Source organism: Gobius niger (assembly GCF_951799975.1).
Source record: "Gobius niger genome assembly, chromosome: 1".
In the NCBI taxonomy this organism is placed as follows: domain Eukaryota; kingdom Metazoa; phylum Chordata; class Actinopteri; order Gobiiformes; family Gobiidae; genus Gobius; species Gobius niger.
In genome coordinates this window covers 75,424,059-75,450,439 of record NC_136852.1, presented here as the reverse complement: position 1 = coordinate 75,450,439, position 26,381 = coordinate 75,424,059, and the positions used below count along the sequence as shown (strand labels likewise).

General features: G+C 44.0%; 1 protein-coding gene across 1 annotated transcript in view; it reads right to left on the bottom strand.

Annotated features, from left to right (window-relative positions):
• Positions 1–11,791: 11,791 nt before the first annotated feature.
• The window catches only part of wdfy3 (WD repeat and FYVE domain containing 3), a 146,044-nt gene continuing 131,454 nt past the window's right edge, over positions 11,792–26,381 (bottom strand). Inside the window, 5 exon segments of the mRNA XM_079563969.1 lie at positions 11,792–12,190; positions 13,672–13,869; positions 14,812–14,923; positions 15,963–16,220; positions 21,373–21,516. Coding sequence (XP_079420095.1) covers positions 12,073–12,190; positions 13,672–13,869; positions 14,812–14,923; positions 15,963–16,220; positions 21,373–21,516 — 830 coding nt within the window. The 3' untranslated portion in view covers positions 11,792–12,072.

Genomic DNA, 26,381 nt, shown 5'->3' with positions numbered 1-26,381 from the left:
ATTAAGAGAATAACGACGACTAAAGGTTTTATCTCGTCTAAGACCAGACCAAATCTACTCGGTCACATTTTTGTCAAATTTTTGTCATTTTTTTGTCGTTTTTTAGTCATTTTTTTGTCACATTTTTGTCACATTTTTGTCGTTTTTTTGTCATTTTTTTGTCATTTTTTTGTCACATTTTTGTCACATTTTTGTATTTTTTTGTCACATTTTTGTCATTTCTTTATAATTTTGGTACAATAAAATATCACATTACATGCTAATGAAAATATGGCTATTTTACCAAAATGAAACCTTAGATTTGATCTGTTCATTCAAGTAGATTTATGTCATTTCTTCCTTAAAAGAACAGGCCTGTGTTTTCCACACTGAGATATGTTCTTACCTGAGCTGTGACGAGTTCTTTAGGACCTGTCTGATCTTCAGTCACGTAAACACAGCGCAGACGGCGTTAGCATTTAGCCTCTCCCTCTCTCCTCTATAGCTCCAAAACAGGTCAAGATAGAAGCTACCAAGCTCTTCCACGTTTTCCCTATTTAAATATGGTTACGTGAAGTGTTCCACTACAAAGTATAATTACACACAATTAAACAATGTGGATTTTCTAAGCGGATAAAAGGGGGAACTATATTGTAAGGCGTAATAATACCAGGAGTATTTTGTCATCCGCGCAGTAAAGTGAAGATATTACTGCGATATAACACCTCATTTGGAGCTAAATGCTAACGCCGTCTGTGCTGTGTTTACGTGACTGAGGGCACACGTGAAGACCAGACAGGTACGGGAAGTGATATTAGCACTGTATTAGTCTGTAACTTTGCACACACATTAAGCAGAAACTTCTGTTAACAGATTCTTAAAGTTGGCCAAGACCTTATATAGTAGAGCTTGTTTGGATTTAATTGAAAGTAATAAAAGTCTCTGAACCTTGGGTCGGCGCTGTGTGACTGTCGAGTGGTCACATAGCGTACAGAAAGCTAAAACTTTGTGTACAGCTTATCTATGACGAGCCTCATGTGATGGAGGGTTGGAGAACACGGCCCTGAGACGTTCCTTCATACCAGGCGAGTGGACACAACAGTCTCAGCTGTCGTATCGCAGCTAAAGAACTAAACACTGACCAGCTTTTATATCAGGATCGTCTCTGTCTGTTTGTGTTTTAAATAAAGTCTTTCAAACTTGAGCGCACATTTCTCACTGATGACATCACTCCAGAGATCACTATAGTAACCAGTGCCGTCGTCATGGCAGTGGTTCTATGGCTCTTGGTCGTAGAGTCCGAGTTAGACGCAGGCGCAAAACAGGCGCAGGCGTCGCTCCAGCCCGCGACCCCGCCCACATCCCGGCGAGGTCGCGGGCCCATCGCCCCGCCCCCACACAGGGGCGGAGCCATCGGACAAAAAATGGACCTTTATGTCCATTTTTTTAGGGTTAGGGTTACGGTTAATCCTAACCCTTTTTTTGTACATTTTTTGTACATTTTTTTTCCGTCTCTTTTTGTCAATTTTTTTTATCTTTTTTTGTCATTTTTTTAAATAAAATTTTAGTCATTGTTTTGCTACATTTTGGTCATTTTTTGTCACATTTTTGTAATTTTTATCAATTTTATCATTTTTTTTGTCATTTTTTGTCAATTTTTTATTTATTTTTTTTCATTTTTTTCACATTTTTTTCATTTTTTCGTCAAATTTTTATCACATTTTAGTCACATTTTTTTTATCTTTTGTAATTTTTATCAATTTTTTTTTTTTCATTTTTTGTTCATTTTTTTATAAAATTTTAGTCATTGTTTTGCTACATTTTGGTCATTTTTTTGTGTGTAATTTTTTAGTAATTTGTATCAAAAAATTTTGTCATTTTTTGTCAATTTTTTATTACATTTTTGTCATTTTTATCACATTTTTTTTCATTTTTTGTAATTTTTATCTTTTTTTTGTAATTTTTTGTCATTTTTTTTATCTTTTTTTGTCAAATTTTGTCACATTTTTGTCACTTTTTTCATCAATTTTTTTAATTTAATCTCTTAATTCAAGTAGATTTATGTCATTTCTTCCTTAAAACGATTATTCTTTTTCCTGTGCACTTCTTACAAATGCCAGTGTTGTACATAATATATGACCTCACTGGGTGTTTTGACAGTATTTCTGCCTTTTTTTCTCCCATTTAACTCTAATAATGTTAAAAGTATAATGTCTGGTGCAGTGATTTGTGTCATAATGTTTCTCAAAATCTACCCCTGATTTAGTGTATTGGAAAAAAAGCCTTGTTCAGGCATCGGTGTCGAAAATTATCTTCAATTTTAGTCTAGTTTTAGTTGACTAAATGTAAAACTAATTGAGTGGACTTTGCATTGATAATATTGATTCTAATCATGTTTAATGTTGTTCCTCTGCTTCATGTTTCTGCTCCACATGAACAAAGCTCAGAGCTGATCCTTTAAACATGATCTGAGGCTCTTTCAGACGCTCAATACAAGTTTGGATGATTTTAGTCTCTCCTTTTCATTTTTATTTAGTCTGATTTTAGTCGACTCAAATATCTGGACATTTTAGTCACAGTTTTAGTCTCATGAGAAACTTTTCATTTAGTTTTAGTCACAAAAATATCACTTTGACTAAAACTAAGAGGAAATATTTGAGTGAATGACACAGACGCCGGGTTAAGTGTTGGTAAACAGCGATTATTTATTGAAATGAAATTCAAATGAGTGGGTACCAGGTCTTTGTGGTCAGGAGGGAGTGAAACCGACTGTACAGAGGCTGATATCGGACCTGCAGCCGCGGTTTCTACAGGAGCTCAGGCCACGTTTCCAACAGGAGCGAAGCACAAAACACTTCATTTCAAGTCAAAGCTTTTGTCTTTCTGTGACTTGAGTTCAAGCCCTGACGCAGCCGCTGGAGGAAACAGGAGTAAACAGTGCAGTTCATATGAATAACACGGGGACAAACCTTCGTCCTTGTGGTGAGTCAGTGACAACTTTGACTTTGGAGCCTTTTTTAGAAATGTGGTTCTGTTTATATTTCAAATGTGTTTCACGTGAGCTAAAGCAGGGGTCGGCAACGACAGGCGCGGGGGCCAAGACCGGCCCTACATCATCAAACTCTGGCCCTCGAGAGGATTTTGAGAAATATTATGACCCAAATCAGAGATGAAATGTGAAAAATACTGTCATTTCCTTAAAATGTCTTAGCAGAGCAGCTTATAGGCCATAATCCTAAAAGAAAACTCTAAGAACACCAAGAAATGACTTCAATCTACTTGAATTAAGAGATTAAATCTAAAGATTGAGTGGATTTGGTCTGGTTTTAAAGCAAAACCTATTCTTGCCAATGGAACAAGTTTTTTCTAAATTCAGATTATTTTGTATAATTTCCAGTGAATAATAAAAAGGTTTGCAGTAAAAGTTAATTTGGGGGATTTCTACTTGTTCCATTGGCATAGACACAGACGCATCTCGTCATAGAAGGGGGCGTGGCTTCGCCGAGGGGGAAATAGAATCTTTAGAGAAACAATTTTCCCTCTTTTCAGCCATTTTCTGGTGGAATATCAACTTATTTATCACATAAATAAAGTCAAGCCTAAATCGGGCCCATATGGATATTTTCTCACAGCAGATTGTTCAGTAGAAGTGAAAAAACGGCAGTTGTAGCAAGCGCTAGCTAACCGTTAGCATTAGCGCGATGCTAACATGTAGCATCATGTTAGCATTCTCTGTTTTTTTATGTATTTATGGGCTGTTGAACCACTTTGCTCCTCCCCATGTCTTTGTATCTTTATTTAGTAGAAACTATATTCAGAATTCAGCGATTGTTGAAGTAGTTTTTGAATAATTAGAGATTTTTCTTCATTGTTTTCCCCCTTAACTGTTTTCAAACATGACCATATATGGGCGACTCCAGAGATGCCGTCTGTATCTATTGGTGTTTTTATCTGATCTTAGATTAGTTCAAACAGACTCAAATTTAACAAAACTTTATTCAAGCGAATTTAAATAATTTATCTAATTTAAGATGGACGTTTTCCTCGTGTATATGATGTACAGCACTGGCACATGTAGAAAGTGATGCTTTAAGAAGAGAGAACTTGCCGACCCCTGAGCTAAAGCAACACATTCTTTATTTTTATTATTATTATTATGTGTGATGTATTCGTCCCGGGCGCCTTCAGGGCTGGGCTCTTGTAAGGTTAGTGCTAGATCGTCTGCTCCGGAGGGTCTGCTGTGAAAACGTGAGATATCGTGACAGGGAAATGGTTTAACCTCTGAACTCCCGCCTGAACCGAGAGGAGCTTTTTCCTCACGTCAGCAGATTTTTTCCCAACATTTTGTTGTTGGGTTTTCAACTCATTTTTGTAACTTTTTTGTAATTTTTTCGTCAATTTTTAATACATTTTTTGTCACTTTTTTGTCACAGTTTGACAAAAAAATGACGAAAAATTGACGAAAAAAATGACAATTTCTTGTGACATTTTTGTAATTTTTTCGTCAATTTTTAATAATTTTTTTGTCAATTTTTCGTCATTTTTTCGTCAATTTTTCGTCATTTTTTCGTCAATTTTTAATAATTTTTTTGTCACATTTTTGTCATTTTTGCGTCAATTTTTCGTCAATTTTTAATAATTTTTTTGTCACATTTTTGTCATTTTTTCGTAATTTTTTCGTCAATTTTTAATACATTTTTTGTCACTTTTTCGTCAATTTTTCGTCAATTTTTTCGTCAATTTTTCGTCAATTTTTAATAAATTTTTTGTCGTTTTTTTGTCACATTTTTGTCGTCAATTTTTCGTCATTTTTTGTCAATTTCTTGTGACATTTTTGTGACATTTTTGTCATTTTTTCGTCAATTTTTCTTACATTTTTCGTCACTTTTTGTCAATGTTTTCCCACTTTTTTGTCACATTTCCATCATTGTTTTTTTTCCCATCACTTTTTTCCATCACTTTTGGACTGGGGTAAAGCCAAACTGGAGAAAATGTGCTCGGTTCAGGTGGGATTAGGGGTTAGGATTAGGATTATTTGTATTTTCAGACAAACCAACTCATAGATCTACACAAACTCACAGCAGACCGTCCCTCCGGAGCAGACGATCCAGCACTGACCCTCTTGTAATCGTACAGCAGCAGCTCACAAACCTCCTCACACGTAACACTGACGCACAAACGCCCTGGTGGTTTCACGGACACTCAGATCCTCCCGGCTCCTGTAGTAACGGCTCACAGACTCACAAGTATCAAACCCAAACCGAAACATATACAGAGAAACTGACACAGAAAGTCAGCAGTGTTAAAAACATGCAACAAGTAAAATCAACTTGCTGGAATCGCCGTCATAAAAAATCTCAGAACGGATCGAATTGCATAAATACTGGCTGTACAGGTGGCTCTGCTCTGTACAGGTGCGGGAGGAGCTTTTCGCGGCGGGAACGTGATCGCACATGGGGGGTGACGGTAACTCAGAGGTGGACGTTTACACACGGAGCCTTCGGTTTGGAGGTATTTACAATGTGCGGTGGAGAGGGCGGGGCTTCGATGACCCGGCAGGTTCTTTCTCACTGTGTTCAGATCTGAGTAAAAGGAACAGACGGATTCGCTGTAGGAAACAAGACGTGTTGAGATGAATAATGTGGAGATGTGTCCGAAGTCGCAATAGGAAACATGGAGAAAACATCAGAGCCGTGGGAAGATGTTTTAGTTTAGGGGGCGCTGAGGGACAAACGGTTACCCCCAAAATACTTTTTCTGTGGATAAATCCTATTTATTAACCTCTTAACTCCCGCCTGAACCGAGAGCGTTTTCTCAAAACTAACAACAAAACTAAAGGGATCTTTTTCCAAACATCAGATTTTTTTTTCATCACTTTTTTTGTTGGGCAGTCGTCTCATTTTAGTCAAATTTTCTTGAATTTTTTGTCGCGTTTTCGTCAAATTCTTAGCATTTTTACGTCCATTTTTCTAAATTTTTCGTAAAATTTTTGTCAATTTTTCTCGATTTTTTGTCAAATTTTTCTCAATTTTTTGTCAAATTTTTCTCAATTTTTTGTCACTTTTTCGTAAATTTTTTGTCAATTTTTTGTCAATTTTTTCTCACTTTTTCGTCAAATTTTTCTCAATGTTTCGTCAAATTTTTCGTCAAATTTTTCTCAATTTTTCGTCAAATTTTTCGTCAAATTTTTCTCAATTTCTTGTCACTTTTTCGTCAATTTTTTCTCAATTTTTTGTCACTTTTTCGTAAATTTTTCGTCAAATTTTTCTCAAATTTTCTCAAATTTTTCGTCAAATTTTTCTCAAATTTTTCTCACTTTTTCATCAAATTTTTCTCACTTTTTTGTAATTTTTTTTGCCACTTTTTCATCAATTTTTTCTCACTTTTTTCACATTTTCATCCTTGTTTTCGTCTCAGTTTTGTCGCTATTTCCACACCTTTCTCCCAGAAGCTTTTGTATTGGGGCAAAGCTGGAGAAAATGTGCTCGGTTCAGGTGGGAGTTAAGGGGTTAATATTGCCTGCGGTTCACAGACTATCCACCAGGGGGTGCTGCAGCGCCCTCAGCACCCTGGGTTCCCACGGCCTTGGATAACACGGGGACAAAGCTTCGTCCTTGCGGTGAGACTTTACTGTTGCCGATGCAGGTCCCAGCTCGAACACAATGAGAAAGTCTGATCCCGCCCGGCAGAGTCGACAGTGCATTACTCACTGCAGTGGGGGAGGGGGGAGGGGGCGGGGCTCCGATGTGGGATACTAGCCTATACTTTGTAGTACTTCTACCTGTGGTTAGTGGTTTTCGGTGACTGCTAGAAAAAGCACTTGACGAGTTAACAGCCGAGACGATATTTACATCTAAAGACACTCAACATCTGAGTCCGGCGGAGAGAGAGAGCGCCCTTCGGATCCGTTTACTGGCACCAAACTCGCGATCGTGAGTCCAGAGATCGCTCCAGCTCAAGTGTCCAGGTCCCCGAGAGCGGGGGGCGTGTCCACGTGGAGAAAGGCCCCGCGACCGGCGGCGGCGGCAGCGGCGGCGAGGCGTCCCTTTTGGTTCACAGGGAGGAAAGGTAAGTCTGCACCTGGTTGGAAAGATAGCCTGGCAAGCCGTGAGTCTCATCCCCTCGAGCAAATAAAGGGTCTCATCCCCTCAAAGAGTCTCATCCCCTCAAAGAGTCTTGTTCCCTCGAGCAAATAAAGGGTCTCGTTCCCTCAAAGAGTCTCATCCCCTCAAAGAGTCTTGTTCCCTCGAGCAAATAAAGGGTCTCGTTCCCTCAAAGAGTCTCATCCCCTCAAAGAGTCTTGTTCCCTCGAGCAAATAAAGGGTCTCGTTCCCTCAAAGAGTCTCATCCCCTCGAAGAGTTTCATCCCCTCGAACCAAAACAGAGTCTCATCCCCTCAAAGAGTCTCATCCCCTCGAACCAAAACAGAGTCTCATCCCCTCGAAGAGTTTCATCCCCTCGAACCAAAACAGAGTCTCATCCCCTCAAAGAGTCTCATCCCCTCGAACCAAAACAGAGTCTCATCCCCTCAAAGAGTCTCATCCCCTCGAACCAAAACAGAGTCTCATCCCCTCAAAGAGTCTCGTTCCCTCGAGCAAATAAAGGGTCTCATCCCCTCAAAAAGTCTCATCCCCTCGATCCAAAACAGAGTCTTGTTCCCTCAAAGAGTCTCATCCCCTGAAGCTAAAACTAAGAGTCTCATCCCCTGAAGCTAAAACTAAGAGTCTCATCCCCTCGAGCCAAAACTAAGAGTCTCGTTCTCCTCGAGCCAAAACTAAGAGTCTCGTTCCCTCGAACCAAAACTAAGAGTCTCGTTCCCTCGAACCAAAACTAAGAGTCTCGTTCCCTCGAACCAAAACTAAGAGTCTCGTTCCCTCGAACCAAAACTAAGAGTCTCGTTCCCTTGAGCCAAAACTAAGTCTCGTTCCCTCGAGCCAAAACTAAGAGTCTCGTTCCCTCGAGCCAAAACAGAGTCTCGTTCCCTCGACCCAAAACTAAGAGTCTCGTTCCCTCGAACCAAAACTAAGAGTCTCGTTCCCTCGAACCAAAACTAAGAGTCTCGTTCCCTCGAACCAAAACTAAGAGTCTCGTTCCCTCGAACCAAAACTAAGAGTCTCGTTCCCTCGAACCAAAACTAAGAGTCTCGTTCCCTCGAACCAAAACTAAGAGTCTCGTTCCCTCGAACCAAAACTAAGAGTCTCGTTCCCTCGAACCAAAACTAAGAGTCTCGTTCCCTCGAACCAAAACTAAGAGTCTCGTTCCCTCGAGCCAAAACTAAGAGTCTCGTTCCCTCGAACCAAAACTAAGAGTCTCGTTCCCTCGAGCCAAAACTAAGAGTCTCGTTCCCTCGAACCAAAACTAAGAGTCTCGTTCCCTCGAGCCAAAACAGAGTCTCGTTCCCTCGAACCAAAACTAAGAGTCTCGTTCCCTCGAACCAAAACTAAGAGTCTCGTTCCCTCGAACCAAAACTAAGAGTCTCGTTCCCTCGAACCAAAACTAAGAGTCTCGTTCCCTCGAGCCAAAACAGAGTCTCGTTCCCTCGACCCAAAACTAAGAGTCTCGTTCCCTCGAACCAAAACTAAGAGTCTCGTTCCCTCGAACCAAAACTAAGAGTCTCGTTCCCTCGAACCAAAACTAAGAGTCTCGTTCCCTCGAACCAAAACTAAGAGTCTCGTTCCCTCGAACCAAAACTAAGAGTCTCGTTCCCTCGAACCAAAACTAAGAGTCTCGTTCCCTCGAACCAAAACTAAGAGTCTCGTTCCCTCGAACCAAAACTAAGAGTCTCGTTCCCTCGAACCAAAACTAAGAGTCTCGTTCCCTCGAGCCAAAACTAAGAGTCTCGTTCCCTCGAACCAAAACTAAGAGTCTCGTTCCCTCGAGCCAAAACTAAGAGTCTCGTTCCCTCGAACCAAAACTAAGAGTCTCGTTCCCTCGAGCCAAAACAGAGTCTCGTTCCCTCGAACCAAAACTAAGAGTCTCGTTCCCTCGAACCAAAACTAAGAGTCTCGTTCCCTCGAACCAAAACTAAGAGTCTCGTTCCCTCGAACCAAAACTAAGAGTCTCGTTCCCTCGAGCCAAAACTAAGAGTCTCATCCCCTCGAGCCAAAACTAAGAGTCTCATCCCCTCGACCCAAAACAGAGTCTCGTTCTCCTTGAGCCAAAACAGAGTCTCGTTCTCCTCGAACCAAAACTAAGAGTCTCACTCCCCTCAGAGTTGCATGAGTGGATTAAACACACGGTCCGTCAGTATCAAAACAAACATTGTAAGAAGTCTCTCAAATGGAGGTGATAGTCTGGAAGTCTAAGGGTGTCATTTATCAAGAGGTGTGAAGCAGTGAGTGCAAACAAAACAACTTGCATATGGCTGTTTGAGGTCGACATCAGTGGTTCCCAACCTTTTATGTCCCATGTACCCCTTGAGACATTCATTTATACTCCGAGCACCCCCTAACTCTAAGATCCTGCCAAAATCTGAACAAATCAAGCAACTAAACACGGATTATTCAGTATGTAGTAGAGGGTAATGTTCAAAATACAGCACAAATACTCTCAAAGTCAAGCCTTTGCATGAAAGTAGTATTGAAACTAACTCTTTCCCCTCCTTTTTTAAATCTGAGGTAAGTCCAAGTACCCCCTGCCAAGTGCTCAAGTACCCCAAGGGGTCCCCGCACCCCTGGTTGGGAAGTTTAAGGGCCCCAAATCTGATATGTAACTGAGAGAATGCTGCACGAGTAAAAAATGGAAAACACTTGAGCAAACGTCTGCTAACGACCCCCTAAAGATCGATATATAAACATCAGTTTTTGATCTCAGCAACTAATCAGAGTCGACTATCCTCCTGCATCGACCAATGAGACGAGCTTTCCCTGTGAGCCGGCCTGTCCGGGCCAATCAGGAGGAGGGGGAGGAGCGAAGAAGGGCTCTCTGGTTGAAGAGGGGAGGAGTTTGATCGTTTACTTTCACATTTTCACATTATTCTTCATCACTTTAAGCTCTGATCCAAGTCTCTGCAGCGCTTTTCTTTTCTCTGGCCCTGCTCCGGAGGGTCTGTGTCCGGTCCTCACTAAGGCCTGAGACCCACCAGAACAGTTTCCCACAGATATAAACCTCATGAAGCCACAGACTAACCCACACAGAACGTACGTACAGGACTGAAGTACATCTACTTTTTACTAGGGAGGCACCGATACCACTTTTTCTAAAACCGATACGAGTACTTGGATTTAAGTACTTGCCGATACCGAATACCGATACGAGTACAAGGCATTTTCTTCTTCTCCTCTCCTCCTTTTTTCACAGCAGATTGGTTTGTAATGAGTTAATTTACTCATGTACGTTTCCTTAAGTAAAGCAGGCGACACATTTAAGAGCAGTTATATTAGAATTGTGCTGATGCCATTTATTTATTTATTCTTTTTTCTTTCAATATAATGTTTTATTTTTATGTCTCTCTCAAAACTAACAACAAAACTAAATGGATCTTTTTCCTCACATCAGATTTTTTTTCCATCACTTTTTTTGTCGGGCAGTCGTCTCATTTTTGTCAATTTTTTGTCACTTTTTCGTCAAATTATTCACATTTTTTTTCATGTCAAATTCTTATCATTTTTTCGTCCATTTTTCTAAATTTTTCATAATTTTTTTCACTTTTTTGTCAATTTTTTGTCACTTTTTTCGTCAAATTTTTCTCACTTTTTTGTCAAATTTTTGTCCATTTTTGTCACTTTTTCGTTAAATTTTTCTCACTTTTTCGTCAAATTTTTCTCACTTTTTTGTCCATTTTTGTCACTTTTTCGTCAAATTTTTCTCACTTTTTTGTCAAATTTTTCTCAATTTTTCGTCACTTTTTTGTCAAATTTTTGTCAATTTTTGTAAATTTTTGTCACTTTTTCGTCAATGTTTTCTCACTTTTTTCACATTTTCATCCTGGTGCCTTGTATTTTCTTCAATGTTGAAGAAAATACAAGGCATTTTCTTCAACATTCTTACTGTTTCCACAGCAGATTAGTTTTAATTAGTTAATTTACTCATGTACATTTCCTTAAGTAAAGTCGGCGACACATTTAAGAGCAGTTATATTAGAATTTTCATTCAATATAATTTATTTTTATGTCTCTGTCCTTCACAGACAGAAAAGCCCATGTCCTAAAGCTCCCAATGCCTGAGCTTTATTCATTTATGTGTTTTTATTTAACAATAGTATTGAGATGTTTCTTAAATGGTCTCTTTTCGTCTTTACTTCAGCTCCTGTAGATTTTCTCGTGTGTTTGTAGTAACTTAGCGAGAAGCTACAGCGTTTTCATTGTTCTGCTGCAGCTCATTTTCCCTCAATATAAACATGCTGTATGTCTTTAATCTGGATTTTCTGAGGACTTTTTAGTCGCTGGGTTAGTTTTTCTGATGAATAAACCCCTGGAGTAAAACTGTTAGCGGCTAGTTAGCAACATTAGCAACGTTAGCCTGTATGTTGTAAACACTGCAGACGTTTAGCTCTGGTTAAATCCAGCTCAGACTCTGGTTTAGAGGCGCAGTCTGTAATAAAGTCAGCTCTATGTGGATTATTGTGTTTACACTAAACTATTCTCCAGTTTGTTGCTTCTTCTTCTTCCGTCAAATGGTCTCGGTTTCTGGTATCGGGACCTCGTGAATGAGTGCGAGTATGTGGTATCGGTATCGGTGCATCCCTACTTTTTACTGAGCGCCTCTGGAGTCTTTTAGAAAGTCTCGTGTAGGAAAAGCGGAGGATAAATAAATAAGCGTTGCCTTTTAGGAGGGACATGATATGTTGGTTTTACAGGTGTTTACAGACGGCTTGCCAGGCTATTCAAATCACAGCCAACCAAATGCAGAAAATCGACATCACGGGAATTCATCGAAAACTAAAACTTATAAAAAACGAGCTGATATATATATATATAAAAAGCAACAAAAAAAAACAGGTTCTGGCACGGCGGGACAGTCCCAGAGTCCTCTCGCTCTCCTCAGCCTGAGTCCGGCCTCCTCTCAGAAGAGCCAACAGCGGAACTACGGTATGTACAATATGAACAAGTCTGCGGCGGCGCCCGGGGGGGGGGGGGCGTGCGGGGGGCGTGGTCAGATGTGCCCCTCCTCCGCCCCGCGCTCGTGCTGAAGGTTGAAGTAACAGTTCTGGCAGACTCGGACCGGGGACGAGATCTTCAGACGCTTGATCTCCGACTGGAACCGGCTGCATCTGGAGGAGAAGAAGAGGAGAGGCTCAAGCTGAGTGCAGGTGTGAGGCGGGGCCAGCAGGGGGGGTGTTCTGCTTTAAAGAGGGGGTGTTCTGCTTTAAAGAGGGGGTGTTCTGCTTTTGTCAGTCCCATAGCACCAGTCTATATCTCACTACAATGATGACAAACCTTCTGTTGGTCTGTAAATGCAGTAAATTAGAATAACTGCCTTGTATAAAATGTCTCTCTCAAAATGGCTGTAGTGAATGTGTTGAAATAGGCCTCTGTCTCTTTAAGAACCTCTGAGCCTTTAGACACGCCCCCTCCACACGCTGTCTGTGGCATCAGTGGGGAGGGGGTTCTGCTGAGGAGCAGTGGTTGGTTACTCGGCTGGTGACCAAAGCTCGGAGGCGTCTCCAGGAGGTGGGGGCGTTCCTAGGAGGACTCAGGCAAACCTATCCCTAAAATGGCCGCCACCAGCCAAAAATTCGACAAAAATGTGACAAAAATTAAAAAAAGTGACAAAAATTCAACCAAAATGTGATACAAATTCAACCAAAAAGTGACAAAAATTCAACCAAAAAGTGACAAAAATTCAACAAAAAAGTGACAAAAATTCAACAAAAAAGTGACAAAAATTCAACAAAAAAGTGACACAAATTCAACCAAAAAGTGACACAAATTCAACCAAAAAGTGACAAAAATTCAACCAAAAAGTGACACAAATTCAACAAAAAAGTGACAAAAATTCAACCAAAAAGTGACACAAATTCAACCAAAAAATGACAAAAATTCAACAAAAAGTGACACAAATTCAACCAAAAAGTGACACAAATTCAACCAAAAAGTGACACAAATTCAACCAAAAAATGACAAAAATTCAACAAAAAGTGACAAAAATTCAACAAAAAAGTGACAAAAATTCAACCAAAAAGTGACAAAAATTCAACAAAAAGTGACAAAAATTCAACAAAAAAGTGACAAAAATTCAACAAAAAGTGACAAAAATTCAACAAAAAAGTGACAAAAATTCAACCAAAAAGTGACAAAAATTCAACAAAAAAGTGACACAAATTCAACCAAAAAGTGACAAAAATTCAACAAAAAGTGACAAAAATTCAACAAAAAAGTGACAAAAATTCAACAAAAAAGTGACACAAATTCAACCAAAAAGTGACACAAATTCAACCAAAAAGTGACAAAAATTCAACAAAAAGTGACTAAAATTCAACAAAAAAGTGACAAAAATTCAACCAAAAAGTGACAAAAATTCAACCAAAATGTGACAAAAATTCAACCAAAATGTGACAAAAACCTATCCCTAAAATGGCCGCCATCAGAGTTGTTACAGATTACTCAGAAATACGTGAATGTGCCAAGGCAACACTTCAGGCATGTTTTTAATGAGGGAGTGACAGAATAACATGATGGATCCATTTTGCAGAACACCCCCCCTTTAAAAGAATATCCGTGATTATTATTGTGTGTGTAGTCGAGCACTTACTTCTGGCAGAAGAGCTGTCCACAGTTACGGCAGTGGTGTCGGCGCTCGGTCAGGGAGAAGCGGACGCTGCAGCCGGAGCAGCTGTCCCCACCCTCGTCCTTCACCCAGTGGTCGGCGGCGGAGCGGCCGGGCTGCTCGCTCACTGACCAGCTGAACACGCGCCCACGGCCGTCGCCCACCAGCACCTTACTGTGGTCCCTGCAGGACAAACCAGGTCATTACAGGCCAGCTCCTCACTGTGAAGGACCAGCTCCTCACTGTGAAGGACCAGCTCCTCACTGTAAAGGACCCGCTCCTCACTGTGAAGGACCAGCTCCACACTGTGAAGGACCAGCACCTCACTGTGAAGGACCAGCACCTCACTGTGAAGGACCAGCTCCTCACTGTGAAGGACCAGCACCTCACTGTGAAGGACCAGCTCCTCACTGTGAAGGACCAGCTCCTCACTGTGAAGGACCAGCTCCACACTGTGAAGGACCAGCTCCTCACTGTGAAGGACCAGCTCCACACTGTGAAGGACCAGCACCTCACTGTGAAGGACCAGCTCCTCACTGTGAAGGACCAGCACCTCACTGTGAAGGACCAGCACCTCACTGTGAAGGACCAGCACCTCACTGTGGTCTCTGAAGGACCAGCTCCTCACTGTGAAGGACCAGCACCTCACTGTGAAGGACCAGCTCCTCACTGTGAAGGACCAGCTCCTCACTGTGAAGGACCAGCACCTCACTGTGAAGGACCAGCACCTCACTGTGAGGGACCAGCTCCTCACTGTGAGGGACCAGCACCTCACTGTGAAGGACCAGCTCCTCACTGTGAAGGACCAGCACCTCACTGTGAGGGACCAGCTCCTCACTGTGAGGGACCAGCACCTCACTGTGAGGGACCAGCTCCTCACTGTGAGGGACCAGCACCTCACTGTGAAGGACCAGCACCTCACTGTGAAGGACCAGCTCCTCACTGTGAAGGACCAGCACCTCACTGTGAAGGACCAGCACCTCACTGTGAAGGACCAGCTCCTCACTGTGAAGGACCAGCACCTCACTGTGAAGGACCAGCACCTCACTGTGAAGGACCAGCTCCTCACTGTGGTCACCCTGAATGAGTCTGAAGGTTCTTCATGTTCCTGTCAGAGCGACTCACTTGGAGATGGCGAGGGCGGTGATCTCCGCCGGGTGCCCGTTGTCCTTGCGGTCGAAGGCCGTGTGCATGGTCAGTTTGCTCCTGAACACCAGCTGCCGCTCCCACCGGTAACCTGGAAACACCAGAGTCTGAGCTGCACGTCTGACACCAACATCATCACCAACATCATCACCAACATCACCAACACCAACATCACCATCACCCAGACTTTCTCTTTACACTGAAGGCGAGACACTTTAGGTGAAAGTAAGGTAGAAAGGCCGTCTTTCCCGCGGGTTTTCATTCATAAATATTGACAGGTTTTACATCCACGTGTCCTGCTAAGGGGCCCCGTGATGACGCTTTCACCCAAATATGGTGTTTTTCCAAAAATGTGACAAAAATGTGACAAAAAATGGACAAAAAATTGACAAAAAAATGACAAAAAATGCGACAAAAAATGACAAAAAATGACAAAAAAATTTAGACAAAAAATGACAAAAATGTGACAAAAAAAATACAAAAAATTGACAAAAAATTACAAAAAATTTAGACAAAAAATTACAAAAATGTGACAAAAAAATGACAAAAAATGACAAAAAATGCGACAAAAAGTGACAAAAATTTGACAAAAATTTGACAAAAAATGCGATGTGATGACGCTTTCACCCAAACATGGTGTTTTTCCTCCTACGAGACGCTGGAGCGGAAAAGTGGAAGAACGGGCCGAGCATGCGCACTCGCTACAAAACTTCAGGGCTGGTTTTCTCTGAATGAGAGAAGCCGCACTCGGGCAGAGCCTGAGCCCTTATAGAAGCTCCCACAGACTCCACACTTTACAGGCTGAGACACAACAACATTCTGAAGGTTTTTTCAGAGGGATTTTTTAATATCTAATTCCTAGCCTGATTTATTCAGCTTTGAAACCAAAAAAACAGGCGGAATACCTTTTTTTCTCATATTTATGTCTGTGATGTTCAGCAAAAGTTTCAAATTGACGTCTCTACATTTATTTATTTCCCCTATTCACCTGCAGAATCCCGCCTTAATCCACGTTCAGTCCATGAAATGCAGTACTTTGAGTCACAAACAGGGCGGCGACACATAAAGGTTTTACATTTGTTTTTGACTCAGTAACTATGAGTGAAAACAGAAACCCGGAGTGGCCCCACCTGCTCGGAGCTGGTTGTAGGCTCGGGCCTCGGCGCTGCTGCCCGGGCCCTGGTTATAAGCGCGGGCCTCGGCGCCGCTCCCCGGGCCGGCCGGGGCCACGGGGGGGTGCGCCGGGTGGGGGCCTCGGGGCTGGTTCTCCGAGTAGTTGACGAACACGAATCCGTCCTTCTCGTCCAGGCTGAGCGTGTCGGACCAGCGGTGAGAGTCGTCGGAGCCGCTGTCCAGGGACCAGGAGGGGCCGGAGCGCCCGGAGGGACCTGGAACCGCAAAACAACCCACGGTCAGACGTCTGCTGCAGATACACACGTCTGATGGTCATGTTTAAAGGGGGGGTATTCTGCAAAATGGACTTTTTCCAGCTTTCCATCATGTTATTCTGTCACTCCCTCATTAAAAACATGGCTGAAGTGTTGCCTTGGCACATTCACGTATTTGTGAGTAATCTGTAAAAACTCTGATGGCGGCCATTTTAGGGATAGGTTTTTGTCATTTTTTGTTGAATTTTTGTCACATTTTTGTTGAATTTTTGTCACTTTTTTGTTGAATTTTTGTCATTTTTTGGTTGAATTTTTGTCACTTTTTGGTTGAATTTTTGTCACATTTTTGTTGAATTTTTGTCACTTTTTGGTTGAATTTTTGTCACTTTTTGGTTGAATTTTTGTCACTTTTTGTTGAATTTTTGTCACTTTTTTGTTGAATTTTTGTCACTTTTTGTAGAATTTTTGTCACATTTTTGTTGAATTTTTGTCACATTTTGGTTGAATTTTTGTCACTTTTTGTTGAATTTTTGTCACTTTTTGTTGAATTTTTGTCACTTTTTGTTGATTTTTTGTCACTTTTTTGTTGAATTTTTGTCACTTTTTTGTTGAATTTTTGTCACTTTTTGGTTGAATTTTTGTCACATTTTGGTTGAATTTTTGTCACATTTTGGTTGAATTTTTGTCACATTTTGGTTGAATTTTTGTCACATTTTTGTTGAATTTTTGTCACTTTTTTGTTGAATTTTTGTCACATTTTGGTTGAATTTGTGTCATTTTTTGGTTTAATTTTTGTCACATTTTAGTTGAATTTTTGTCACTTTTAAGTTGAGTTTTTGTCACTTTTTGGTTGAATTTTTGTCACTTTTTGGTTGAATTTTTGTCACATTTTTGTTGAATTTTTGTCACTTTTTTGTTGAATTTTTGTCATTTTTTGGTTGAATTTTTGTCACTTTTTTGTTGAATTTTTGTCACTTTTTTGTAGAATTTTTGTCACTTTTTGGTTGAATTTTTGTCACTTTTTGTTGAATTTTTGTCACTTTTTTGTTGAATTTTTGTCACATTTTTGTTGAATTTTTGTCACATTTTTGTTGAATTTTTGTCACTTTTTGTTGAATTTTTGTCACATTTTTGTTGAATTTTTGTCACATTTTTGTTGAATTTTTGTCACTTTTTGGTTGAAGTTTTGTCACTTTTTTGTTGAATTTTTGTCACATTTTGGTTCAATTTTTGTCACTTTTTGGTTGAATTTTTGTCACATTTTTGTTGAATTTTTGTCACATTTTTGTTGAATTTTTGTCACTTTTTGATGAATTTTTGTCACTTTTTTGTCACATTTTGGTTGAATTTTTGTCACATTTTGGTTGAATTTTTGTCACATTTTTGTTGAATTTTTGTCACTTTTTTGTTGAATTTTTGTCACTTTTTGTTGATTTTTTGTCACATTTTAATTGAATTTTTGTTGAATTTTTGTTGATTTTTTGTTGAATTTTTGTCACTTTTTTGTTGAATTTTTGTCACATTTTTGTTGATTTTTTGTCACTTTTTTGTTGAATTTTTGTCACATTTTGGTTGAATTTTTGTCACTTTTTGGTTGAATTTTTGTCATTTTTTGGTTGAGTTTTTGTCACATTTTTGTTGAATTTTTGTTGAGTTTTTGTCATGTTTTTGTTGCGTTTACATCCTTGTTTTCTTCCCATTTTATGTGTCAATTTTGGTGCTTTTTTCCCCAAGAAGCTTTTTGATTAGGGTAAAGCCAAACTGGAGGAAATGGGATCCGTTCAGGTGGGAGTTAAGAGGTTAAACGTTCCTTTACAAATGGAGCCTCTGTATTATCTCTGGGTTAGTTTTGAGCAGCTGTGGTTGTTGTGTATGTGCTGGAGACAGTTCACTGTGAGGGATTAAATTTGCCCCTCACTCCAGAGCATGATGGGAAGTGAAGAGGAGGAGAAAGGACAAATAGACGCCCTAAACCAGGGGTAGGCAACGTCAGGCCCGGGGGCCAAATCTGGCCCTCCAGCACAGAACCTCTGTCCCCCAAGATGATTTTGAGAAACACTATTACACTAATCACAGGGTACTTTTACATTAATAGAGTTAAATGGGAGAAAAAAAGGTAGAAATGCTGTCAATGCACCCAGTGAGCTCATATATTATGTACAACACTGGCATTTGAAGGAAGTGCACTGGAAAAGAATGATAGTTTTAAGGAAGAAATGACATAAATCTACTTGAATGAACAGATTAAATCAAAGGTTTGAGTAGATTTGTTCTGGTCTTACACGAGATAAAACCTTTAGTCGTCGTTATTCTCTTGATTCAGATAATTTTGTGTCATTTCAAGTGAAAAACAATGATTTGTCTGATTCCAAGTGGGTTTTATTCTTGTTCCGTTGGCTCTACAGCATTTGTGTCTTGGATCAGTTCAAACCGACTCAAATTCAACATAGAAGAACTTTCAGTCAAGCAATTTTAAGTCATTTATCTCCTTTAAGATGCTCATGTTTCCAGTGTTGTGCTTTACTTTGGGCTTCGGCCCTCGGTCTGTTTACGATAAAGAACACCTGCCTCTGCCCTAAAGCAACGCGCTGGAGTAAATACACAGAAACACATTTACATTAAGACCGCAGTATTCGTGTTACTGCGCTGATGTTCGAGCAGATACGAGTCTCCTGGGTCTCTCGTGCTCCAGCCACAGAGTGTTCCCGTTCCATAAGTGGCGGCAAATAAATCGTTCTGAGAGTTTAGGTCGAGGCGCAGACCACAATGAAATCCCTCTGTATTTCTAAAGCAGTCTGGACTTGTCAAGGCAAGAACACAATCTGTTATTTGTCTTTCGGAAATTCCACCCACTGACTCTTCTCTGCAGACACTGGCCCAACTTAGCCTCTGAAAAGACTCTTAACGTGGACACATCCTGCAGGGTTAGTGTTGTTCCTCGTCAAAGCCCTGGAGTCACATTTCACAACATCAGCGTGGGCATGAGTTGATCCTCAGATAAAACTGTTATCGGTTTCTTCTTCTACGGCGTCAGCGCCTCGTTCTGTCCTCCCTGATCACACGCGCCTCATTGCAGGGGCCGGACCGAGACTGAAAAACGGCCCCGGACTCGAATCAGCGTAAATGCGAGACTTGTTGACCGAAGAGCAACGGCGTAATGCCTGATTTGAAAGCTAAGACCTACAAAAGTGAGTGAAACTTTTTTTGTCACGTCGCCGCATGTTTTTTGTTGCTTTTTCATGACTTTTTCCGTCACATTTTTCGTCACTTTTTGTGTGTTTTTTGTCGTGTATTCGTCACTGTCTTGTGTTTATGTTATTAAGGCTATTTTGTTGGTTCTTCATTGCTTTTCTTCATTGCTTTGTTGTGTTTTCGTTGCTTTTTTGTCATGTTTTCATTGCTTTTTGCGTTGCTTGGTTATGTTTTTGTCATGTTGTGTTTTTTTGCTGCTTTGTAGTTGCGTTTTCGGCACATTTTTGTTGTGTTTTTGTGGATTTTTTGTTGCTTTTTCATGACTTTTTTCGTCACTTTTTGTGTGTTTTTTGTCGTGTATTCGTCACTGTCTTGTGTTTATGTTATTAAGGCTATTTTGTTGGTTCTTCATCGCTTTTCTTCATTGCTTTGTTGTGTTTTCGTTGCTTTTTTGTCATGTTTTCATTGCTTTTTGCGTTGCTTGGTTATGTTTTTGTCATGTTATGTGTTTTTGCTGCTTTGTAGTTGCGTTTTCGGCACATTTTTGTTGTGTTTTTGTGGATTTTTTTGTTGGTTTTTCACAGCTTTTTATCGTTGCTTTTTTGTCACGTTTTTTGCTGCTTTTCCGGCACGTTTTTGTTCCGTTTTCATCCTCATTTTGAAGCTTTTCTTTGAAGCTTTTAGATTTAGGTAAAGCTTGGCTAAGACGGGGGATAGGAGGAGAAAACTGAGAGGCCGGACTGGCCCTCGAGCCGGGGCCCCACTGTGCTCTTCCCGTCCGCCCCTGCCTCATTGTTCAAACCCAAAAACTAAAGCCTATTTTACAACATTATCGAAGTGTTTATCACACGCTGGAGGAAAATGACTCCAGTATCTGCCAGCAGGAGGCGCCCCAGGCCAGATTTTCACCAGTTCTTTCTCCTACATTTACTATTTCTTTCTCACAGACATATTTTCACATTATAGACCTTAAAATATCAAAGCTGAGGCTCCAAAGTAATGTTTTAAGTCGATCTTTGAGTTCCGTATGTAAGACATTTTAGTCACATTTTTGTTGAATTTTTGTCATTTTTTTGTTGAATTTTTGTCATTTTTTGTTGAGTTTTTGTCACATTTTTGTTGAATTTTTGTCACATTTTTGTTGAATTTTTGTCACTTTTTGGTTGAGTTTTTGTCACATTTTTGTTGAATTTTTGTCACATTTTTGTTGAATTTTTGTCACATTTTTGTTGAATTTTTGTCATTTTTTGTTGAATTTTTGTAATTTTTTGGTAGAATTTTTGTCACTTTTTTGTTGAATTTTTGTCATTTTTTGGTAGAATTTTTGTCATTTTTTATTGAATTTTTGTCACTTTTTTGTTGAATTTTTGTCACATTTTTGTTGAATTTTTGTCACATTTTTGTTGAATTTTTGTCATTTTTTGGTAGAATTTTTGTCACTTTTTTGTTGAATTTTTGTCATTTTTTTGTTGAATTTTTGTCATTTTTTGTTGAGTTTTTGTCACATTTTTTGTTGCTTTTCCGGCACGTTTTTGTTCCGTTTTCATCCTCATTTTGAAGCTTTTCTTTGAAGCTTTTAGATTTAGGTAAAGCTTGGTTAAGGCGGGGGATAGGAGGAGAAAATTGAGAGGCCGGACTGGCCCTAGAGCCGGTGGCCCTTCTGTGCTCTTCCCGTCCGCCCCTGCCTCATTGTTCAAACCCAAAAACTAAAGCCTATTTTACAACATTATCGAAGTATTTATCACACGCTGGAGGAAAATGACTCCAGTATCTGCCAGCAGGAGGCGCCCCAGGCCACATTTTCACCAGTTCTTTCTCCTACATTTACTATTTCTTTCTCACAGACATATTTTCACATTATAAACCTTAAAATATCAAAGCTGAGGCTCCAGAGTAATGTTTTAAGTCCATCTTTGAGCTTAATGATCTGTAATCGTTCCCTCGTTTGGGCGCCGCTCACCTCGGGGCCGGTGCACGGCGCTGCCCGGCTGGCTGCCTCCTCCGGTCGAAGGGTTTCGTGGAGGTTTGGACTCGGGCCCCAGGCTCGGCTCCTCTCCCTCGGACTCGCTGCTGTCGTCCTCCCCGTTGTGGCTCTCGCTGCCCTCTGTAACACAAACGCAGGTTAGTCTGTGTCCCGGTGAGGTGTGTGGGGTGTGTGGGGTGTGTGAGGTGTGTGAGGTCTGTGGGGTCTGTGAGGTGTGTGGGGTCTGTGGGGTCTGTGGGGTCTGTGAGGTGTGTGAGGTCTGTGAGGTCTGTGAGGTCTGTGAGGTCTGTGAGGTCTGTGAGGTGTGTGAGGTCTGTGAGGTGTGTGAGGTCTGTGAGGTCTGTGAGGTCTGTGAGGTCTGTGAGGTGTGTGAGGTCTGTGAGGTCTGTGAGGTGTGTGAGGTCTGTGGGGTCTGTGAGGTCTGTGAGGTCTGTGAGGTCTGTGAGGTGTGTGAGGTGTGTGAGGTCTGTGAGGTGTGTGAGGTGTGTGAGGTCTGTGAGGTCTGTGGGGTCTGTGAGGTGTGTGAGGTGTGTGAGGTCTGTGGGGTCTGTGGGGTCTGTGAGGTCTGTGAGGTGTGTGAGGTCTGTGAGGTGTGTGAGGTGTGTGAGGTCTGTGAGGTCTGTGGGGTGTGTGAGGTCTGTGAGGTCTGTGAGGTCTGTGGGGTCTGTGGGGTCTGTGAGGTGTGTGAGGTGTGTGAGGTCTGTGAGGTCTGTGAGGTCTGTGAGGTCTGTGAGGTGTGTGAGGTGTGTGAGGTCTGTGAGGTGTGTGAGGTGTGTGAGGTCTGTGAGGTCTGTGGGGTGTGTGAGGTCTGTGAGGTCTGTGAGGTCTGTGAGGTCTGTGAGGTCTGTGAGGTGTGTGAGGTCTGTGAGGTCTGTGAGGTGTGTGAGGTGTGTGAGGTCTGTGAGGTCTGTGGGGTGTGTGAGGTCTGTGAGGTCTGTGAGGTGTGTGAGGTGTGTGAGGTCTGTGAGGTCTGTGAGGTGTGTGAGGTGTGTGAGGTGTGTGGGGTCTGTGAGGTCTGTGGGGTCTGCGGGGTCTGTGAGGTGTGTGGGGTCTGTGAGGTCTGTGAGGTCTGTGAGGTCTGTGGGGTCTGCGGGGTCTGTGAGGTGTGTGGGGTCTGTGAGGTGTGTGGGGTCTGCGGGGTCTGTGAGGTGTGTGGGGTCTGTGAGGTGTGTGGGGTCTGTGAGGTCTGTGGGGTCTGCGGGGTCTGTGAGGTGTGTGAGGTGTGTGAGGTCTGTGAGGTCTGTGAGGTCTGTGGGGTCTGCGGGGTCTGTGAGGTGTGTGGGGTCTGTGAGGTCTGTGAGGTCTGTGAGGTGTGTGAGGTCTGTGAGGTCTGTGGGGTCTGTGAGGTGTGTGAGGTGTGTGAGGTCTGTGGGGTCTGTGGGGTCTGTGGGGTCTGTGAGGTCTGTGAGGTGTGTGAGGTCTGTGGGGTCTGTGGGGTCTGTGAGGTGTGTGAGGTCTGTGGGGTGTGTGGGGTCTGTGGGGTGTGTGAGGTCTGTGGGGTCTGTGGGGTCTGTGAGGTGTGTGGGGTCTGTGGGGTCTGTGGGGTCTGTGGGGTCTGTGAGGTGTGTGAGGTGTGTGAGGTCTGTGAGGTGTGTGAGGTCTGTGAGGTCTGTGAGGTGTGTGAGGTCTGTGAGGTCTGTGAGGTGTGTGAGGTGTGTGAGGTCTGTGAGGTGTGTGAGGTGTGTGAGGTGTGTGAGGTGTGTGAGGTCTGTGAGGTGTGTGAGGTGTGTGAGGTCTGTGAGGTCTGTGGGGTGTGTGAGGTGTGTGGGGTGTGTGGGGTCTGTGGGGTATGTGAGGTCTGTGGGGTGTGTGAGGTCTGTGAGGTGTGTGAGGTCTGTGAGGTCTGTGGGGTCTGTGAGGTGTGTGGGGTCTGTGGGGTGTGTGAGGTCTGTGAGGTGTGTGAGGTCTGTGGGGTCTGTGAGGTGTGTGGGGTGTGTGAGGTCTGTGAGGTCTGTGGGGTGTGTGAGGTGTGTGGGGTGTGTGGGGTCTGTGGGGTATGTGAGGTCTGTGGGGTGTGTGAGGTCTGTGAGGTGTGTGAGGTCTGTGAGGTCTGTGGGGTCTGTGAGGTGTGTGGGGTCTGTGGGGTGTGTGAGGTCTGTGGGGTGTGTGAGGTCTGTGGGGTGTGTGAGGTCTGTGAGGTCTGTGGGGTGTGTGAGGTGTGTGAGGTGTGTGAGGTGTGTGAGGTCTGTGGGGTGTGTGAGGTGTGTGGGGTGTGTGAGGTCTGTGAGGTGTGTGAGGTCTGTGAGGTCTGTGGGGTCTGTGAGGTGTGTGGGGTCTGTGGGGTGTGTGAGGTCTGTGGGGTGTGTGAGGTCTGTGAGGTCTGTGGGGTGTGTGAGGTGTGTGAGGTGTGTGGGGTCTGTGGGGTCTGTGGGGTCTGTGAGGTCTGTGGGGTGTGTGAGGTCTGTGGGGTCTGTGGGGTCTGTGGGGTCTGTGGGGTCTGTGGGGTGTGTGGGGTGTGTGGGGTCTGTGGGGTCTGTGGGGTCTGTGGGGTCTGTGGGGTCTGTGAGGTCTGTGAGGTGTGTGAGGTCTGTGAGGTCTGTGAGGTCTGTGGGGTCTGTGGGGTCTGTGAGGTCTGTGGGGTCTGTGGGGTCTGTGGGGTCTGTGGGGTCTGTGGGGTGTGTGAGGTGTGTGGGGTCTGTGAGGTCTGTGGGGTCTGTGGGGTCTGTGGGGTCTGTGGGGTGTGTGGGGTGTGTGGGGTCTGTGGGGTCTGTGGGGTGTGTGAGGTCTGTGGGGTCTGTGGGGTCTGTGGGGTGTGTGAGGTGTGTGGGGTCTGTGGGGTCTGTGGGGTCTGTGAGGTGAGTGAGGTCTGTGAGGTCTGTGGGGTCTGTGAGGTGAGTGAGGTCTGTGAGGTCTGTGGGGTCTGTGGGGTCTGTGGGGTGTGTGAGGTGTGTGGGGTCTGTGAGGTCTGTGGGGTCTGTGGGGTCTGTGGGGTCTGTGGGGTGTGTGGGGTGTGTGGGGTCTGTGGGGTCTGTGGGGTGTGTGAGGTGAGTGAGGTCTGTGAGGTCTGTGAGGTCTGTGGGGTCTGTGAGGTCTGTGGGGTCTGTGGGGTCTGTGGGGTCTGTGGGGTCTGTGGGGTCTGTGGGGTGTGTGGGGTCTGTGAGGTGTGTGAGGTGTGTGAGGTCTGTGGGGTCTGTGAGGTCTGTGGGGTCTGTGAGGTGTGTGAGGTCTGTGAGGTCTGTGGGGTCTGTGGGGTGTGTGGGGTGTGTGGGGTCTGTGAGGTCTGTGAGGTGTGTGAGGTCTGTGGGGTCTGTGGGGTCTGTGGGGTCTGTGGGGTCTGTGGGGTGTGTGGGGTGTGTGGGGTCTGTGGGGTCTGTGAGGTGTGTGAGGTGTGTGAGGTCTGTGGGGTCTGTGGGGTCTGTGGGGTCTGTGAGGTGAGTGAGGTCTGTGAGGTCTGTGGGGTCTGTGGGGTCTGTGGGGTGTGTGAGGTGTGTGAGGTGTGTGAGGTCTGTGGGGTCTGTGAGGTCTGTGAGGTCTGTGGGGTCTGTGGGGTCTGTGGGGTCTGTGGGGTGTGTGAGGTCTGTGGGGTGTGTGAGGTGTGTGAGGTGTGTGAGGTCTGTGGGGTCTGTGAGGTCTGTGAGGTCTGTGGGGTCTGTGGGGTCTGTGGGGTCTGTGGGGTGTGTGAGGTCTGTGGGGTCTGTGGGGTCTGTGGGGTCTGTGGGGTGTGTGAGGTGTGTGAGGTCTGTGGGGTCTGTGAGGTCTGTGAGGTCTGTGGGGTCTGTGGGGTCTGTGGGGTGTGTGAGGTGTGTGAGGTGTGTGAGGTGTGTGAGGTCTGTGGGGTCTGTGGGGTGTGTGAGGTGTGTGGGGTCTGTGAGGTGTGTGAGGTCTGTGGGGTCTGTGAGGTGAGTGAGGTGTGTGGGGTCTGTGAGGTGAGTGAGGTCTGTGAGGTCTGTGGGGTCTGTGGGGTCTGTGAGGTGAGTGAGGTCTGTGAGGTCTGTGGGGTGTGTGGGGTCTGTGAGGTGTGTGAGGTGTGTGAGGTCTGTGAGGTCTGTGAGGTCTGTGGGGTCTGTGAGGTCTGTGGGGTCTGTGGGGTCTGTGGGGTCTGTGGGGTCTGTGGGGTCTGTGGGGTCTGTGAGGTGTGTGAGGTGTGTGAGGTCTGTGGGGTCTGTGAGGTCTGTGGGGTCTGTGAGGTGTGTGAGGTCTGTGAGGTCTGTGGGGTCTGTGGGGTGTGTGGGGTGTGTGGGGTCTGTGAGGTCTGTGAGGTGTGTGAGGTCTGTGAGGTCTGTGGGGTCTGTGGGGTCTGTGGGGTCTGTGGGGTCTGTGGGGTGTGTGAGGTGTGTGGGGTCTGTGAGGTGTGTGAGGTCTGTGGGGTCTGTGAGGTGAGTGAGGTGTGTGGGGTCTGTGAGGTGAGTGAGGTCTGTGAGGTCTGTGGGGTCTGTGGGGTCTGTGAGGTGAGTGAGGTCTGTGAGGTCTGTGGGGTGTGTGGGGTCTGTGAGGTGTGTGAGGTGTGTGAGGTCTGTGAGGTCTGTGAGGTCTGTGGGGTCTGTGAGGTCTGTGGGGTCTGTGGGGTCTGTGGGGTCTGTGGGGTCTGTGGGGTCTGTGGGGTCTGTGAGGTGTGTGAGGTGTGTGAGGTCTGTGGGGTCTGTGAGGTCTGTGGGGTCTGTGAGGTGTGTGAGGTCTGTGAGGTCTGTGGGGTCTGTGGGGTGTGTGGGGTGTGTGGGGTCTGTGAGGTCTGTGAGGTGTGTGAGGTCTGTGAGGTCTGTGAGGTCTGTGAGGTCTGTGGGGTCTGTGGGGTCTGTGAGGTCTGTGAGGTCTGTGAGGTGTGTGAGGTCTGTGAGGTCTGTGGGGTGTGTGAGGTCTGTGAGGTGTGTGAGGTCTGTGAGGTGTGTGAGGTCTGTGAGGTGTGTGAGGTCTGTGAGGTCTGTGAGGTCTGTGAGGTGTGTGAGGTGTGTGAGGTGTGTGAGGTCTGTGGGGTCTGTGAGGTCTGTGAGGTGTGTGAGGTGTGTGAGGTGTGTGAGGTGTGTGAGGTCTGTGGGGTCTGTGAGGTC